Genomic DNA, 20,171 nt, shown 5'->3' with positions numbered 1-20,171 from the left:
TTCAACAGTAACTTATGTAAATATGGATACCACATTAAGACTCACTAGTAAATCCGATGAACTCAGCCTCAAAGATTTCAACCATAGGATAAAACCCACCGAATTGTAGATAAGGTGTTCATACTTGCCAACATATAGGCTGAGAACACATGTTAAGAACTTCACTGAGTTATAAGTGAGTGTAGCCAAATTACTAAAAATAGGACATTGAGTCCTTATGTAACTTGGCAGGCCATACAATCTAGGTGCAATGGTAGCACCAGAATGAGGAGCAACAAGTTCTTTTTCAAAAGTGAAAGTGCCTTTTACTTAAACCTTTCTGTGGGGTCACTAAATAGTCTTCTGTAAAATCCCTTTTAAGATGTAATCATCCTGTGACAATGCAACCTTGGCATTCCCCTTGTCAGGTGGTAAAACTACTACTTCATCATCATTCCTAAGGGTACGAGTAGCTGCTCTCTCTGCAGAAGAGATGTTGGTCCACATATCATTTAAGACTGGAGAAACTTTAAGGGGTTTTAACATCAAGAGTGTCTTCCATTCCCCTTCCAAGATTAGGGCATTACTGAGCTCTGTGAAAGATGATTTGGGGCTTAGGAAGCTTGACATATGTAAAATTCTGTGTCAATGTGGGAACGCTTATACCAACTGTTCACACAGTTCAGGACAGGTGCATCAAACATTGCCGACATACGAGATTACGAGAGCTGAAAAAATCAGCAGTACCAGAACTTAGGGTAAATGAGAGACACAGGATGAAATTTTCCAAAACTGTGACAGTTACCACACTTCCAGTTTTTGAAACAGTGTTTATAAGAGGTAACTGAAATTAGGTAGGCTGACAATCTTGATTAATAGAGACAATGGTTTTCCCCTTAGCTGGATGTGGAACCTTGTACTATCCCACATGAAAACACGACATTCTTCAATGTGGCTAGCCAAATTATTTGAAAGTTGTCTTCAAGTCTGATATATTGCTGTACTGGTATTCTGTTAAAGGAAGCATCACCAGCCCAGGTTTGGAGGGCAGCAACTGTGATGGGTAGTGCATGCACCGTGTATGGTGCAGAGGCCTATATAGGATGATGTTTGCAGCTTGGCACCAGTTTTCAGTGAAACTCAGTAGCAGCAGCATTCTCCTGAAGACAGTAGACAGATGGATCACTAAGTACTAAATAATGCTGATTTTAGGACCCAGTAGCAAACACAAAGTGATTTTCAAGACTTATTACACTGGGAAGCCTACAAAGTAACATACATATTTAGTATTTGGACAATGGTACAGGTGGTTTTCAATTTCTACTTGCAATTACTTCACTTTCATGTCACCAAGTAAATACTACAAAAATTTCCAGATTTTTTGTATGAAACATGTAATTAAAACTAATATTAATGTACAGGTCATACCATTCAAAAATAATCAATAAAACTGAAAATAACAATGTTAGTACACAGTATGTGTAAGAATATAGGTCATCAGTCATCAAATACAATACGCACTAAGTAACAGAAGGCACAGTGTGTGTGTGTGTGTGTGTGTGTGTGTGTGTGTGTGTGTGTGAGGGTAGGGGGGAGGAGGGGGGGGGGGGGCTAGTATTCAGAATGTAACCTTCTGAACTTATGTACTGCCATTACTGCCCAGCTACTCTGTCATGTAGTAATTTTCATTTCGATATGGTTATAATAGAAGGAAACATTCCATGAAGGAAAAATATACCTAAAAACAAAGATGATGTGACTTACCAAATGAAAGTGCTGGCAGGTCGACAGGTGTGGATGGATATGTGTGTGTGTGCGAGTGTATACCCGTCCTTTTTTCCCCATAAGGTAAGTCTTTCCGCTCCCGGGACTGGAATGACTCCTTAACCTTTCCCTTAAAACCCACATCCTTTCGTCTTTCCCTCTCCTTCCCTCTTTCCTGATGAGGCAACAGTTTGTTGCGAAAGCTTGAATTTTGTGTGTATGTTTGTGTTCGTTTGTGTGTCTGTCGACCTGCCAGAACTTTCATTTGGTAAGTCACATCATCTTTGTTTTTAGGTATATTTTTCATTTCGATATGTATAAAATAATAGATCATTTGTGAGTTTCAAACAAAATTAGAGAATGCAGAATAAATAGGAAAACTATTGACTCAGTCTCAACTAATTGTAACCAATAGCCTTAGAGAAACAAGACATCAATCGAAACTATGATATACTAAAACAATATACGATTGCTACAGATTTCATGGGACATCATCAGGATAGTGAGTGTGCAGCCTGGAAAGAAGGGTCCCACAGAAAGATTTTATACCATGAAGAACATTTGCAACACTACTAGAGGAAATTTTTGGATCCTTAAATTGGAAAAAGAGAATGAATGATGGAATTTATGGTAATGAAACACATTGAACAACCTAAAGTATTCTGAATATTTCTTGCCGTTTGTCTCTAATACAGACAAAATTTAACAATTAATGGAAGAACTTAAAGTGCAGGTTTAAAATTCAACCTGGATATAAATTACAATGAAACTAAAATAGCTGTAGAATGAATACATAAATAAAATTGTAGAAATTAACACTGCAGCCACAGAACCAGTGGCTGAGATTCTGCATTTAGGGCTACCAACAGTGACTGTATTGTCAGCAATAAAACTTAACGTACAAGTCAAAATGACTTAGGTGCTCTTTGGCATCTGAAGAGATTCCTCAGAATGCAGCTTCCAATGGGTCTGAAACACGAAGTTTACAATCAGCGTTTATTGACAGAGTTATGAAAATGAGACATGGAAGTCCAATGTCATGCTCATAAAAAAACTGAGGGTTGCACAGCAAGATTCAGTGATGTATACTGGCAAGTAGAAGTAGAAATAAGAAAACAAGCCACCGAGTCAACGAAAAGACTTGCATGGAAGGCATAATTATGGCAATAATTGAAATGAAGACAATGTAGTCTGGACTTGTAGCCAGGCAAATAGATGGCAGATGCATGAAAAAGTTTTTTCCTGGATTCCAAAAAGAAGGAAAAACTGAGAAAGTGACCTAAAGGAAGGGAGACAGATGGCACTACAAAATGTAAAGGAACAATGTGCAAGCCTATAAATGAAGAGCGTAATGCATGACGATGAACAAAGGAGGCTTTTGTCCCGCAATAGATGTCGGTTGACAGTGAAGAATTTGTAAGTGTTTGGAACTAATTGTTCCTTTCTTGGAGAGGAGAGAGTAATCACTTGTGGGAGAATAAAATGGAAGGGCTAAAGGATGAGTGGCACCCACCTACAGTGAGCACGAAGGAAGATAAAGACTTCTGTCTGTCCTCGACCTCACTACGAGTCTTCTCGTACTAGGGTCTGAGCCACCTGCCCTTCCATTTTAGTCCTTAATCATCTATTCCTTTTCCCTTCCTGAGGCAATCAACCTTGACTTGTACTTTTGTCGATGATCATCTTATAACCTCTTTTCAAGATACTACCCATTCCATTTTTTGATTTTCCAAGTCTTTTTCAGTCTCCAATGGAAATGCAATATTACTGGAAAACCTTCAACTTTGTATCTCTTCTCCCTCAACTTAAACCCCCTTTCCAAATTTCTCCTGTTTTCTTTGTTGCTTGCTCAATATACAGATAGGTTAATATTGTGTCTCACTCACAGTATCTGTGCTTCCCATTCATGTCCTTCAATTCTTAAATAGCTGCAATCTGGCTTCTGCACAAGTTCCAGGAAACCTTTTGTTCACCATATTTTATTCCTACTATCTTCAAAATTTCAGAGAGTGCACTACTGTCAACAGTCAAAAGTTGTCATTAAAATTGAGCAAATGTTATAAACAAATGTTTACAAATGTTATAAACAGAGGTTTGCCTTTTATTCAGTCTATCTTCTAGCATACATCTTAGGGAAAGTTTTGCCTTGTGTGTTTCTACATGTTTCCACAACCCAAACTTCCTCAAGCTCGGCCTCTACAAGTTTTTCTATTCTTCTGTGAATTATGCATGCTAATATTTTTTGCCCCCCATGAACCATAGACCTTGCCATTGGTGGGGAGGCTTGCATGCCTCAGCGATACAGATAGCTGTACCGTAGGTGCAACCACAACGGAGGGGTATCTGTTGAGAGGCCAGACAAATGTATTGTTCCTGAAGAGGGGCAGCAGCCTTTTCAGTAGTTGCAGGAGCAACAGTCTGGATGATTGACTGATCTGGCCTTGTAACATTAACTAAAACGGCCTTGCTGTGCTGGTAGTGCAAATGGCTGAAAGCAAGGGGAAATTACGGCCGTAATTTTTCCTGAGGGCATGCAGCTCTATTTTATGGATAAATGATGATGGGTCCTCTTGGGTAAAATATTCCGGAGGTAAAATAGTCCCCCACTCGGATCTCCGGGCGGGGACTACTCAGGAGAAAGGCGTTATCAGGAGAAAGAAAACTGGCGTTTTACGGATTGGAGCGTGGAATGTCAGATCCCTTAATCGGGCAGGTAGGTTAGAAAATTTAAAAAGGGAAATGGATAGGTTAAAGTTAGATATAGTGGGAATTAGTAAAGTTCGGTGGCAGGAGGAACAAGACTTTTAGTCAGGTGAATACAGGGTTATAAATACAAAATCAAATAGGGGTAATGCAGGAGTAGGTTTAATAACGAATAAAAAATAGGAGTACGGGTAAGCTACTACAAACAGCATAGTGAACGCATTATTGTGGCCAAGATAGACACGAAGCCCACGTCTACTACGGTAGTACAAGTTCATATGCCAACTAGCTCTGCAGATGACGAAGAAATTGATGAAATGTATGATGAGATAAAAGAAATTATACAGGTAGTGAAGGGAAACGAAAATTTAATAGTCATGGGTGACTGGAATTCAAGAGTAGGGAAAGGGAGAGAAGGAAACATAGTAGGTGAATATGGATTGGGGCTAAGAAGAGGAAGCCGTCTGGTAGAATTTTGCACAGAGCATAACTTAATCATGGCTAACACTTGGTTTAAGAATCATGAAAGAAGGTTGTATACATGGAAGAACCCTGGAGATACTCTAAGGTTTCAGATAGATTATATAATGGTAAGACAGAAATTTAGGAACCACGTTTTAAATTGTAAGACATTTCCAGGGGCAGATGTGGACTCTGACCACAATCTACTGGTTATGAACTGTATATTAAAACTGAAGAAACTGCAAAAAGATGGGAATTTAAGGAGATGGGGCCTGGATAAACTGACTAAACCAGAGGTTGTACAGAGTTTCAGGGAGAGCATAAGGGAGCAATGAACAAGAATGGGGGAAAGAAATACAGTAGAAGAAGAATGGGTAGCTTTGAGGGATGAAGTAGTGAAGGCAGAAGAGGATCAAGTGGGTAAAAAGACGAGGGCTAGTAAAAATCCTTGGATGACAGAAGAAATATTGAATTTAATTGATGAAAGGAGAAAATATAAAAATGCAGTAAATGAAGCAGGCAAAATGGAATACAAACGTCCCAAAAATGAGATCAACAGCAAGTGCAAAATGGCTAAGCAGGGACGGATAGAGGACAAATGTAAGGATGTAGAAGTTTATCTCACTAGGGGTAAAATAGATACTACCTATAGGAAAATTAAAGAGACGTTTGGAGAAAAGAGAAACACTTGTATGAATATCAAGAGCTCAGATGGAAACCCAGTTCTAAGCAAAGAAGGGAAAGCAGAAAGGTGGAGGGAGTATATAGAGGGTCTATACAAGGGCGATTTACTTGAGGGCAATGTTATAGAAATGGAAGAGGATGTAGATGAAGATGTAATGGGAGATATGATACTGCATGAAGAGTTTGATAGAGCACTGAAAGACCTAAGTCGAAACAAGGCCCCGGGAGTAGACAGCATTCCATTAGAACTACTGACAGCCTTGGGAGAGCCAGTTCTGACAAAACTCTATCATCTGGTGAGCAAGATGCATGAGACAGGTGAAATACCCTCAGACTTCAAGAAGAATTTAATAATTCCAATCCCAAAGACAGCAGGCGTTGACAGATGTGAAAATTACCGAACTATCAGTTTAATAAGTCACGGCTGCAAAATACTAATGCGAATTCTTTACAGACGAATGGAAAAACTGGTAGAAGCTGACCTCAGGGAAGATCAGTTTGGATTTCATAGAAATATGGGAACACTTGAGGCAATACTGACTCTACGACTTATTTTAGAAGCTAGATTAAGAAAAGGCAAACCTACGTTTCTAGCATTTGTAGACTTAGAGAAAGCTTTTGACAATGTTGACTGGAATACTCTCTTTCAAATTCTGAAGGTGGCAGGGATAAAATACAGAGAGCGAAAGGCTATTTGCAATTTGTACAGAAAGCAGATGGCAGTTATATGGGTCTAGGGACATGAAAGGGAAGCAGTGGTTGGGAAGGGAGTGAGACAGGGTTGTAGCCTCTCCCCGATGTTGTTCAATCTGTAAATTGAGCAACCAGTGAAGGAAAAAAAGAAAAATTTTGAGTAGGTATTAAAATCTGTGGAGAAGAAATAAAAACTTTGAGGTTCGCCGATGACATTGTAATTCTATCGGAGACAGCAAAGGACTTGGAAGAGCAGTTGAACGGAATGGACAGTGTCTTGAAAGGAGGATATAAGATGAACATCAACAAAAGCAAAACGAGGATAATGGAATGTAGTCAAATTAAATCAGGTGATGCTGAGGGAATTAGATTAGGAAATGAGACACTTAAAGTAGTAAAGGAGTTTTGCTATTTGGGGAGCAAAATAACTGATGACGGTCAAAGTAAAGAGGATATAAAATATAGACTGGCAGTGGCAAGGAAAGCGTTTTTGAAGAAGAGAAATTTGTTAACATCGAGCATAGATTTAAGTGTCAGGAAGTCGTTTCTGAAAGTTTTTGTATGGAGTGTGGCCTTGTATGGAAATGTACATGGACGATAAATAGTCTGGACAAGAATAGAATAGAAGCTTTCGAAATGTGGTGCTACAGAAGAATGCTGAAGATTAGATGAGTAGAACACATAACTAATGAGGAGGTACTGAATAGGATTGGGGAGAAGACAAGTTTGTGGCACAACTTGACTAAAGAAGGGATCGGTTGGTAGGACATGTTCTCAGGCATCAAGGGATCACCAATTTAGTACTGGAGGGCAGCGTGGTGGGTAAAAATCGTAGAGGGAGACCAAGAGATGAATACACTAAACAGATTCAGAAGGATGTAGGCTGCAGTAGGTACTGGAAGATGAAGAAACTTGCACAGGATAGAGTAGCATGGAGAGCTGCAACAAACCAGTCTCAGGACTGAAGGCCACAACAACAACAACAATATTTTTTGACCATGATTTATTAAACTGATGGTCTAATAATGCTCATGCCTGTCAGCACTTTCTAGTTTTGGAGTATTTTGTGAATGTTGTAACCAAGGATACTAGGTGGAATAGTTTTGTAACGGTTGGTGTTCCCAAAGATCGCAATACTCATTAAAATCAAGCAAAGCACCAGGTCCTAATAGTCTTCCTATTAGATTATATATTGAATGTTTGGCTGAGTTAGTGCCTCTATTAACCATTAACCTCTATTGAAAAAAAAGAAAAAGAAAAAAAATTAATACAATGTTCAGTGGTTAGAAGAGAGCCCAGATCATACTCATTTATAAGAAGGGATCCACAAGATTACAACCAATATTCTTGACATCAATTTGCTGTAGTATCTTACAACATATTCCAAATCCAAATTAATGAAGTATCTTGAACAGAAGGACTTCCTCTATGCCAACCAGCATATACTCAGAACATACTGGTCATATGAAATCCGATTCACTCTTTTCTCAAATGACATTCTGAAAGCCATGGATCAAGGCAGTCAGACAGGTGCAGTATTTCTTCATTTCTAAAAGATAATTGACTCTCTGCCACAACTATGCTTACTATTGAAAGTATGATCATATGCTGTACTGAGCAAGATTTGTGACTGGGCTGAAGATTTCTTGGTGGGCAGGACACAGCACGTTATCATTGATTCAGAAGACAAGTAACTTTAGGTATTCCCCAGGAAAGTGTGTATGCTGTACATTAATAAGCTTAGTAATAGTAATAGTAACCTCTGATTCAATTATCTATAATGAAGTACTGTAAGAAAGAAGGCACACAAATATTCTCCTAGATGTTAATATGATTTCCAAGAGGTGAAAAGAATGGTAAACAAAGCAAAAAAGTAGTATCCAATGACTACAATATCAATGAGTCACAGGTGGAATTGGTCAGTTGATACAATACCTAGGTGTAACAAGTTGCAGGAATATGAAATGGAATGATCATGTAATCTCACAGTCACAGATAAAACAGGTGACAGATGGGAGTTCATTAGTAGAATATCAGGGAAATGCAATCCCACTACAAAGGAGACTGAATACAAAACACTTGTGTGGCCTACTCTAGAATATTGCTCCAGTGTGTGGGACCTACATCAAATAGGACTAACAGGGGATACTGAATGTAAACGGAAAACAGAAACACATATGTCCATACGTTTGTCTGAGTCATGGGAGAGCATCACATAGTTGCTGAAGAATCTGTACTAGCATACACTTAAAGATATTCACACAAACTATCAGAAGGATGCTTCATTACAAAGTTTCAAGTTAGCATTGTATAAATGTAGATGTCCAATAATTCTTTTGGAATCTCGGCTATTGCAGGTGCCTTGTTGGACGTTGAGTGCTCTGTCAGGTTCAGTTCATAGTATCACAACTCATTTTATCATTTTCATCTACTCTCTCTTCACTTTGCATAATGTTATCATCAGGTTTCTCATTGTTATAAAGCATTCATTCATGCTTTGAGTACACACTGACACGCAGAAGCAGCCACTGCTAGCTACTTCTGTGAAGTATAGTAACTTAGGACTAGCAATTTAGGACTAGCACAAATCTACACAAACTGGTAATCTATGATAGTTACTTCTAGAATTTTTACATATGTAAGTTAGAAGAAAACAGCTATTTTGAAAAAAGCTACTTCTCTTTCTACATATTCCTTTCACTTTTCAGCCTTCTCTTCTTTGCTTAGTATTAACTTAACCACCTGAGCTCTTGATATTCATATAGCTTCTTCTCTTTTCTCCAAAAATTTTCTTACAGTCAAGCGTTTTTCTACAGCTTTGAATTTGTCATCTAACCATTGCTACACTACCATTTTGCACTTTCAGTCAGCCTCATTTTTTAAATGTCTGTATTCTCTTTTGCCTGCTGCATTTTCTGCATTTTTACATTTTCTCTTTCCATCAATTAAATTCAATATCTCACATGTTACCAAAGGAATTTTACTGGGGCTTGTCTTTTTGCATATTTGATCCTCTGCTGCCTTCACTAATTCATCCCTCAAGCATGCCCATTTGTCTTCTGTTGTATTCTTTTCCACTGTCTCAGTCAATTGTTGCCTAATGCTCACTTTGAAATTTTCAACAATCCCTGGGTCTTTCAATTTATTCTAATTCCATCTCAAGAATTTACTACATTTTTGGAATTTCTAAAGATTTAACTGATGGGGCATAACTACTCTTCCCATCTGCCCCCAGAAGTGTTTTGCAATTTAACATCTGATTTATAAATTCTGTGTTACCATCATTCAACATATCTAAAATCTTTCAGTGTCTCATGGCATCAACCATATTCAGAAGGTTTTTTCTTCATTTTTAAACCAAATGCTTGCAATGATTAAGTTGTGCTCTGTCCAAAATTCTACCAGAGAAAAATCAAATGTTCAAATGTGTGTGAATTCCTGTGGGACCAAACTGCTCTGGTCATTGGTCCCTAGACTTACACACTAATTAAACTAACTTACACTAAAGACAACACACACACCCATGCCCGAGGGAGGACTCGAACCTCCGGCGGGAATGGCCACCCGATTTGTGACATGGCGCCTCTAACCGCATGGCCACTCTCTGCGTCCTCTACCAGAGGCCTTTGTTTCCTTTCCAACAGTCCATGATCTCCTATTATTTCAAAAGTTCTTCTTTTTATTATTACCAAATTATATTATACTATCACAATTAGATTATTATCTCTCTTAACCAACTTAAAAAGTTCTTTTATGTGGTCATACATTCTTTCAATATCTTGATCATCTGTGGAGTTATTTATCATACATGACTGAACAATCCACAGGTGTACTGCTAGTCCACAGTGTCCAACACACACAATATTTCAGCTATGAAGCATGTTGCTATTGTCAGCTGTGCCAATGAACTGAGCTTGTGAGGGTGCATGGCTGACTTATATTCCCTCCCACTGCAAGCTGTTCCCACTGTGGTTCATGCCTGAGGGCATATATCAGCAGTCATAGAGACACTTTCATCAGCATCTGTGGCAGCATCAATGTAGCTCCTTTGTCTGCCCTCATCACCAGACCATTGCCCTTGCTGAGGATCTTATAATTAGACCTGGTGCTGGTTCCCTAGTCTTGCTGAGGCAGTCCTGATTGAAAAGATTAGCTCAGGTGCTAATTTTGATGGCTTCTCTAAAGACACTATCCCAATATTTGGAAGTCCAAGACCAAGGCACTTCTCAAGGAATCGGAGATCTCAACGCAGGTCATGAAGAAATTAGCAGCACAAGGACCTGTACTACCAAGACTTTACAGACTCCCCAAAATCCACACATATGGGATACCATAATACCCCACTGACAGCAACATCAGAGCTCCTATGTATTTGGTGGCAACATACCTAACAGTATGCAGATAAATGTCCACATCACACAGGCAATTCTTTGGATTTTGTGAAATACATCACCAACTTCAGGCTGAAGGACTCAGATATCATGGTTAGTCTTGAAACCATTTAGTTATTCACCACGGAGCCTCTACATGAATTACTAGAACTTGTTAATCAGAAATCTGACGTGAAGACCACCGATCATTTGGATACATCCTAATCTCCACATATTTTCTGTTTAATAGAGGACACTTTGAGCAAACAGAGGAAGTTGAATGGGGCATCCCACACTTGCCAGTGGTTGTGAATTTGCATATGGAGCACTTCAAGGAAGAAGCCCTGGCTTCATCCAAATGGAAACTCACTAGTTTTTTCCATTATGTGGATGATACTTTTGTCATCTGGTTCCATGGAAGGGACAAACACCTCGACTTCCTTGTACATCTGAACTCCATACATCCCAACATCAGGTTCACTATGGAGACAACAGAAGAAGAAAGCCATTTCTGGATGTCATGGCAAGAGAAGACCTGATGGCACGATGTGTATTTGAAGGGGCTGATGACCTCAGAAGTTAAGTCCAATAGTGCTCAGAGACATTTGAACCATTTTCGTATTGGAAGAAAACACACACTGACCTGTATTTACATGTAGACACCTGTCACTACCCTTTGCAGAAGAATGGGGTACTGAAATGGGCACATACCATCTCAGATGCAGAGAGTCTGCCCCAGGAACTGGAACACCTCAGAACTGTGTTACAAAAAAATGGATACTCAAAATGGCTGATTAAGTGCACCCTTCACCCCGCCACTACAGTGCAACCTTTGAAGAAGGAAGAAATCATGGAGGATGAAGCAACCACAGCCTTTATATTGTGCACTGGAGCACTATGAGGAAAATTCAGGCACATACTGATAAAGCACTATGTAAGAGCGGTCTTTTGCACATCCAATAAAACACGGGCTTTATTGGGGAGTGTCTTCAATAACCTTGGTTTGCAGAAGGCTGGGTATTTCAGGTTCCATGGTAATGTAGCAAGACATACATTGGACAAACAGTGTGTACCATCAAGCATCAGTGCTGAGAACACCAGTGGCACAGAGTGGCACACTCAACTAATGTACCTCATATATATCCCATATGTGTTTTATATAGGAGCACATGTTACAAGTAATAGGTTGAAGATGTAGATCCACAAAAAAAGAGATTCTCTCAGTGAGGGCACAGCAACTGGCCACAATGGGGCATCCTGGGGGGTTGGGTTTATGGACTTCAGGAGGAATGTATGAGTGCAGGGAGTGGATCAACACCTGCAGCATATTACCTGTAGTATACCCTCTTATATAAAAGACATCCACCATTTTCTGCTCCAACTCTCCACAGTTCCTGTTCCTTCACCATCTAGCACCCTGCTTGTCCCTTTGATGCCACCTTCCTCTTCATTGACATCTCCAATGCACACGGCCTTGCTGCTATTGAACACTATCTTTCCCTATGTCGGACTGACTCCAGGCCAGCAATCTTCTTCTTTATCACCATTCTGAGCTATGCACTCACCCACAATTACTTCGCGTTTGAAGGTATTGCCTACAAACAAATTAAAGGAACAGTAATGGGCATCCAGATGACACTATACTATGCCAAACTATTCATGGACAATATACAGGAATCCTTCCTAACCATCCAGAATCCCAAACCCCTCATCTGGTTCAGATTCACTGATGACATACCCATGATCTGAATCGAGGGTGAGGACACCCTATCCACATTCCTCGAAAATTTCAGCACCTTCTCCCCCATTTGCTCCACATGATCCTCCTCAATCCAACAAGCTACCATCCATGGTATCGACCTCCACAAGGATGGCTACATCAGTATCTCCATCCATATCAAATCTACCAACCACCAACAATACCTCCACTTTTGACAGCTGTGACCCATTCCATACCATGAAATTCCTTCTGTACAGCCTAGCCACCAATGGTTGTCATGTGTTTAGTTACAAGCAGTCCATCTCCAAATATGCTGACAGGCTCACTGAGGCCTTCACGTATCATAATTGTCCTCCTAATCTTTTCCAGAAACTGATCTCTCATGCCTTTGTCTCTCAGTCACCTATCAACTCCCACATATGTAATGTTCGGCCACAATGGAGAACTCCTCTCATGTCTCAGTACCACCCTGTATTAGAGCAACTGAATCACATTTCCCACCAGGTTTTTGACTACCTCTTGTCATGCCCTGAAATGAGTAATAGACTAACCACTGTCCTCCCCATTCCTCCCACAGTGATATTCTGCCTCTCACAGAATCTATGTGATATTCTTGTCCATTTCTAATCCAACCCTGCTCTCAATCCCTTGTCTCATGGCCCATGTTTCTGCAACGGACATAGATGCACAATCAGTCCCATATGCCCTCCCATTATCACCTGAACCACTCCTGTCAAAGGTACCTTGTATCCCATCAAAGACACTAATGTGAAAATATTCATGTGATCTATAAAGTAGACTAAGCTGCAATAACTGTTGCTTTCTACTTGGACATGACAACCAACAAGCTGTCTGTCAGCGCAAACGGCCACCATCAAATTGCAGCCAAGAGACAGCTGAACCTCCCAGCTGCTCCATCCCCTAACCCCCCACTCTCTGCCCTGTGCCTCCTTCTTCAAGGTGTATACACAGACAAGGAAAAAAAATCCTAGATTTTTCCCTGATTTCTCAGTCAAAAACGCACTTTTTCCCATGTGAAAATACACTTCTTCCAAGGTGAAACATACACTTTTTCCATGATAAGTGACATTATACTTTCCCATGGAGCTGTAAAAAATATAAATCCTTCAAATGATCAAGGTTTTGTACACCAGTATGGAACTTCAGAGAATGAAAGAACTTGACAAAAAAAAGTTTTGGAAATATCTGTGATGCGCAGCAACTTTTATGCTGAGTATTTTCATATTACAATATGCTGCATATTTTTGTATTCATATTACGAAAGTATAGATTTGAAAAGGCATGTTAGTTTCTAAACCATTGAAATAGAGATTGAAATGCACATTTGTAAGCCAGTCATAGCTTATGTCACGTAATATCGCTAACCACTGATATTCAGAGCACAGGACACGTGACGTAATCAGCCAACAGCAACATCTCTGTTAAGTAATGTGAACGTACAAATAGAAACAATTAATGATTTAAATTAATGTTCATAGTGTAGCTATGAGAAAAATTAAGCTTTCACATATAATATTGGTCTTTTTTTGCGTGTGTTACACATTAAGATACTTCACACAAATGTGCCAGTAAAATTTTAAATAATGACATTAATGTCTGGTCTTCTGGGCTCAAAATTCTTCTAAGTGGCTAATTCTCAATGTGTTAAGTTTTAAATGAGAGTCAAATGCTCTTTGATTTAAGAAATTCATTGCACATTCGCACACATAACATAATTCATCTTGTGTGAAAGGAAATTTACTTTGAAACTTATGCTTTTTAAAGCAACATTCACAATATTTTCCCATGACCTGATAGAAAAAGCTTCATTTCAGCAGTTGCCAGAGTGCACCAGAAAACAGGCGCTACTGTGCATCGGCAGCTATGATGACGTAGGAAGCCAATATGTTCATACATAGACACTATGTGATCAAAAGTATCCGGACGCCTGGCTGAAAATGAGTTACAAGTTCGTGGAGCCCCCCATCGGTAATGCTGGAACTGACTATGGTGTTGGCCTACCCTTAGCCTTGATAACAGCTTCCACTCTCACAGGCACACATTCAATCAGGTGCTGGTAGGTTTCTTGGGTAATGGCAGCCCATTCTTAACATAGTGCTACATTAAGGAGAGGTATCAATGTCAGTCAATTAGGCCTCGCATGAAGTCGGCGTTCCAAAACATACCAAAGGTGCTCTAAAGGTTCAGGTCAGGACTCCATGCAGGCCAGTCCATTACAGGGATGTTACTGTCATGTAACCACTCTGCTACAGGCTGTGCATTATGAACAGGTGCTTGATCGTGTTGAAAGATGCAATCGCCTTCCCCAAATTGCTCTTCAACAGTGGAAAGCAAGAAGGTGCTTAAAACATCACTGTAGGACTGTGCTGTGATAGTGCCACACAAAACAACATGGGGTGCAAGACCCCTCCATGAAAAACATGACCACGCCATAACACCACCACCTCCGAATTTTACTCTTGACACTACACATGCTGGCAGATGACGTGCACCGGGCATACCCACACTCTGCCATCGGATCGCCACATTGTGTACTGTGATTCATCACTCCGCACAATTGTTTTCTGCTGTTCAGTTGTCCAATGTTTACACTCCTTACACCAAGCAAAGCATTGTTTGGCATTTATCAGCATGACGTGTGGCTTATGAGCAGTCGCTTGACTATGAAATCCAAGTTTTCTCACCTCCTGTCTAACTGTCATAGTACTTGCAGTGGATCCTGATGCAGTTTGGAATTCCTATATGATGGTCTGGCTAGATATCTACCTATTACACATTATGACCCTCTTCACCTATCGGCAGTCTCTGTCAGTCAACAGACAAGGTTAGCCTATACACTTTTGTGCTGTATGTGTCCCTTCATGTTTCCACTTCGCTATCACATCGGAAACAGTGGACCTAGGAATGTTTAGGAGTGTGGAAATCTTGTGTACAGATGTATGATATAAGTGACACCCAATTAACTGACCACATTCTAAGTCCATGAGTTCTGCGGAGCACCCCATTCTCCTTTCTCATGATGTCTGATGGCTATTGAGGTCACTGATATGGAGTACCTGGCAGTAGGTGGCAGCACAATGCACCTAACATGAAAATCGTATATTTTTGAGGGTGTCTGGATACATCTGATCACAAACTGTATAATATTAAGAGACCTTACATGATGTCTTAAATGAAATAGGATACTCCAAGAGCATTGGAATTTTGTACATCATACTGAAACGCATAGTTCAGCTTAAAGTGCACATTCATGTGTCCAGATTCATAACGAAGTAAGCCCCAACCTGATATTAAGATTTCAGTACAGTTTTCAGGATGCAAATTTTCTTGGAGTACTAGTACTGTGTTATCTCAGATGCCATATGTGCCAGAAAATGAAAATGTGCACTTGAAATTCAATGAACAGTTAAAAAAGCCAATAGTGCAGAATGAAACACTTCATTTCTAATTAACTGACTGCCTCTGTGGAAAAGATTAATAATAGCCACATTTATTTAGCCAACTGACAAAAATAACTTCATTGTTCTGTAAGATGATTGACTGCCAAAAATGTGGGAATAAAATAAAATCAGTAAACTGAAACTAATAACATTTGTTAGCCTTCCATAATTATGTGAATGTATTTTAATTCAGTTCATAGCTCCCAACCACAGAAATCAGTTTTGTTTTCATTTGATGTGAGAAGTGTAAACGAAGAGGAAACAGCCAAATCACTAAATGTAAACATGGCTTATGTGCAGACTAACTTCCTCCCCACTACAGCCAAGGCTGCTATTTGCATATGGCAATCTAGCAGCTTGGGTGCTCCAGAAAAATTTTTCTGAGTAATATCTGGCTGCTTGTTGATACTGCTGATACAGCTAACAGCCACACTACTCCGATTGCTGCACACATCAGACACCGGTGTGGTTCGCATACGGGCCCTAGCAGGAGTTTATCACAGGAATAGACTCACTGAGTAAAACAATGGTCCTCACCACAATTTCTTCAGAAAACTCACAAACAAGTTCCATGGGCCACAAATAATTGCTGTGTTTGGCATTGTGCCGTGTGGGCAGCAGGCACTAAGGCCCCCTTCTTGTTCCCCTGTCAAGGACTCTCTCCCAGCCACACTATCAGCCGTGACCTGCCTCATTCTGCCTGTTGCTCCTCTAGCAAGTGCTGTCAACACCCACAGGTGAACCATCGCCATTCCACTTCACACAGCTTAAAAAGGACTCACTTTCATTCACGTGCGCCTCCAACCTGCCAATGCACCTTGCTATCTTTGGCGGCAGCTGTGTTGAATACTGATATGTTGCTTCAGATGTATCAATTCCATACCAGACTTTCGATTGTATCATAGAGGAACAACAATATTTAGTAGATGCATCTCCATCTCTACCTTTTTCTCTGACTTTTCCACGTCTTTTAGTTTACCCATTATTATAGGACCTATGAAACATGTAAATGAATGAATAAATGGACAACAGTGAATTAAGAAGTGCACATAATTATTTTCCGAAAATTAATGAACTAAAATCATGTGTATGTTTAGTATAGGGCAGCTTAAGTAAAGTACCTCAATGCGTTGCGTAGTCTCCTCTTCTGTTAGCTCCACCTCAGCAATGATGTAATTCTTTTCAAGACCAAATATCTTTCCCCAGAACCTAAATCAAATTTGAATATCAACAACAAGATAATAATCGAAAAGCAAAAATTATATACATTCACCAGATAAAAAATGTCCCTGTTGAGTCAATGCTGTTATTACCTCAGCATAGGGTCAATTGCATTGGGAGTCTAAAATTGGATGGAGTGTGGCTGTCTCATTCACAGCACATAATTTGCAGTGGAAATCTGATATCACCAAATGGCATGTGGGGTTGTGATAATGGGATATTTCAAAGGCCATCCTGCAAAAATGTTCTGGAGAAACATTTGGGATGGAGCTTCTTATCCTGTACATTTAGAATGGACATGCATGCAACAGACCTCTGTTTACTTTTGGCCACACACATACCTCATTATGAAAGTTGAAGTGGAGTGTAAAGAATGAAAATGTGTCATGTTCTGTAGACCCCATCAAGAAGAAGAGTTCTCAGGGATGCAGAACAAGTCAAAGTATCGGCCTACATTACAACAAAATTAAACAAACTTAACCTGTAAACTGCATGCATCACTTAATGACATAATGCTTTCCATGCGTATGCCAACTAAATTTAATAAAGACAATTACAAGGAAAGCTACTACCTTAAAAACGCTGTTGCTTGCGCAGTTATATTATATGCCTCTTTTTATCTGCTGCTGATAACTTAATACTCACTTGGTTACAATGGTATATTTGAAACAAAATGATTAACTGCAGCTGTTAACACTGAGTTCTGTTTACAGTACATTAGTACTCGACATGCAGCTTTACAACAAACAGTGGAACTTACCATGTAGCTAACAGAACTTTCACATCTCTGAATATAGATATTCAGATAATTTGTAGAGAGAGTGGTTAAATAAGTATACTTTTAATTTTCTTTTCAATCTGTAAGGAATTCCAAAATTCTTGACTTATTTTAGATGGGAGCTTGTTGAATATACTAATATCAGAGTACACAAACCCATTCCAAACCCTAAACCAGGAGGCAAAGTCTATGAAATTCATTCATTCAAATGTCGAACAATGGAAAATGCAGGATGGAGTGTAACAATATTATGAAAATGATAGCAGAGATGCTGAGTCGCAGATAGGCACAACAAAAAGACTGTCACAAATGAGGCTTTCGGCCACTATGGCCTTCGTCAACAATAGATGACAGACACACACACACACACATACACACACACACACACACACACACACACACACACACACACACGCACACACGCACAACTCACACACACGACAGCAGTCTCAGGCAACTGAAACAAAATGGTGTGGTTTCAGTTGCCTGAGACTGCAGTGTGTGTCTGATTTGTGCGTGCATGTGTGTGTGTGTGTGTGTGTGTGTGTGTGTGTGTCATTTATTGTTGACAAAGGCCTTAATGGCTTAAAGCTTCATTTGTGGCAGTCTTTTTGTTGTGCCATTCAGCATCTCAGTTATATGGTGAGTAGCTAGTTTCCTTTTCATAATACTGATTCATTCAAATGGCATCTTCCATAAATTCCATCATGAAGGAAACCCTTCAAAGATGTGAAACAAGTCAGAAGCAACCACTGTCGGCTACCTCCATAAGGTATGATAACAACAGATTACAACTAGCACTACTGTACTCAAACTAATAATGAAGGTAATTCCTTTATACAGTCGAACGGCAACTGCTCAAAGCTGTGCACAGGCACTGTGCAACTGTTTCACTCCCTTCTCAAGTACTGCTTCCCTTTCATGTTCTTTGATTATTATAAAGCTTGGTTACTGTCTAAGTTGTTACCAACCTTTTGCTCCATGTATTTCATCTCTGCTACCTTCAAAATTTTAGCGTCTATTGCAGTCTAAACTGATAAATGCTTTCTTTAAATCAACAAATATTATACACATAGATTTGCCTTTTTTTATCCTATCTTCTAAGATAAGTCATAGGGCTTCTCTTGCCTCATCTCTTTCTACCTTTCTCCAGAACCCAAAGTGGTCTGCCCAACATCAGCTTCTATGAACTTTTCCATTCTTCTGTAAATAATTTGTCTCAAAAGATAAAACATCAGTTGTCAGTTGCACATGAAAACCTTTATCTGGTTCACTTTAATAGTTTCAACAATTTAAACTATCATCATCTTCAGAAGTGAAGTAGGCTTAAATCATTAGTAAGTCAACATCAAAAATAAGAATCAGACAGTCATATCTTACAGAGTCAATAAAACAGAGTTACATCTCTAAAAACATAAGCCACATGTGATAAATAGCAAACAATAAACTGTCAATTTACACTTTGCACATAGTACGTGCAAGAATAGTCAACCACTAGTTTGATTTTACATCAAACACAGTACGTGTGAGAAAAGTCAACCACCAGTTTGCTGGTTGCCTTTCCTCAGATGTACAACGTGTAACATGACAATCAATCATTTGCTAGCCATGGCATGTATCTTACACACTATGTGATCAAAAGTATCCAGACACCCTCAAAAACATATGTTTTAAATATTAGGTGCATTGTGCTGCCACCTACTGCTATGTTCTCCATATCAGTGACCTCAGTAGTAATTAGACATCAGGAGAGAGTAGAATGGGGCACTCCGCGGAACTCACAGACTTCAAATGTGGTCAGGTGATTGGGTGTCAGTTGTGTCACACATCGGTACGCATAGTTTTCCACACACCTAAACATCCCTAGGTCCACTATTTCTGATGTGATAGTGAAGTGGAAATGTGAAGGGACACGTACAGCACAAAAGCATATAGGCCGACCTCGTCTGTTGACTGACGGAGACTGCAGACAGTTGAAAAGGGCTGTAATGTGTAATAGACAGACATCTATCCAGACGATCACACAGGAATTCCAAACTGCATCAGGATCCACTGCAAGTACTATGACAGTTACACGGGAGATGAGAAAACTTGGATTTCATGGTCAAGAGGCTGTTAATACGCTACACATCACGCCAGTAAATGTCAAACGACACCTTGCTTGGTGTAAGGAGTGCAAACACTGGATGATTGAACAGTGGATAAATGTAGTGTGGAGTAACGAATCACGGTATACAATGTGGCGATCTGATGGCAGGGTGTGAGTACAGCGAATGCCAAGTGAATGTCACCTGCCAGCGTGTGTAGTGCCAAGAGTAAAGTTTGGAGGTGGTGGT

The 20,171-nt window shown here is 39.7% G+C and overlaps 1 protein-coding gene across 1 annotated transcript in view; it reads right to left on the bottom strand.

Annotated features, from left to right (window-relative positions):
* Nucleotides 1-20,171, bottom strand: part of LOC126188824 (radial spoke head protein 6 homolog A) — a 254,633-nt gene that overhangs the window by 126,631 nt on the left and 107,831 nt on the right. The window contains exon 4 of the mRNA XM_049930436.1: nucleotides 16,958-17,045. Coding sequence (XP_049786393.1) covers nucleotides 16,958-17,045 — 88 coding nt within the window. The remainder of the gene's footprint in view (nucleotides 1-16,957; nucleotides 17,046-20,171) is intronic.

The sequence above is a fragment of the Schistocerca cancellata genome, chromosome 5 (assembly GCF_023864275.1).
Source record: "Schistocerca cancellata isolate TAMUIC-IGC-003103 chromosome 5, iqSchCanc2.1, whole genome shotgun sequence".
Taxonomy (NCBI): domain Eukaryota; kingdom Metazoa; phylum Arthropoda; class Insecta; order Orthoptera; family Acrididae; genus Schistocerca; species Schistocerca cancellata.
Note: the sequence above shows the minus strand (reverse complement) of the source record. Positions and strands in the feature narration are given on the sequence as shown.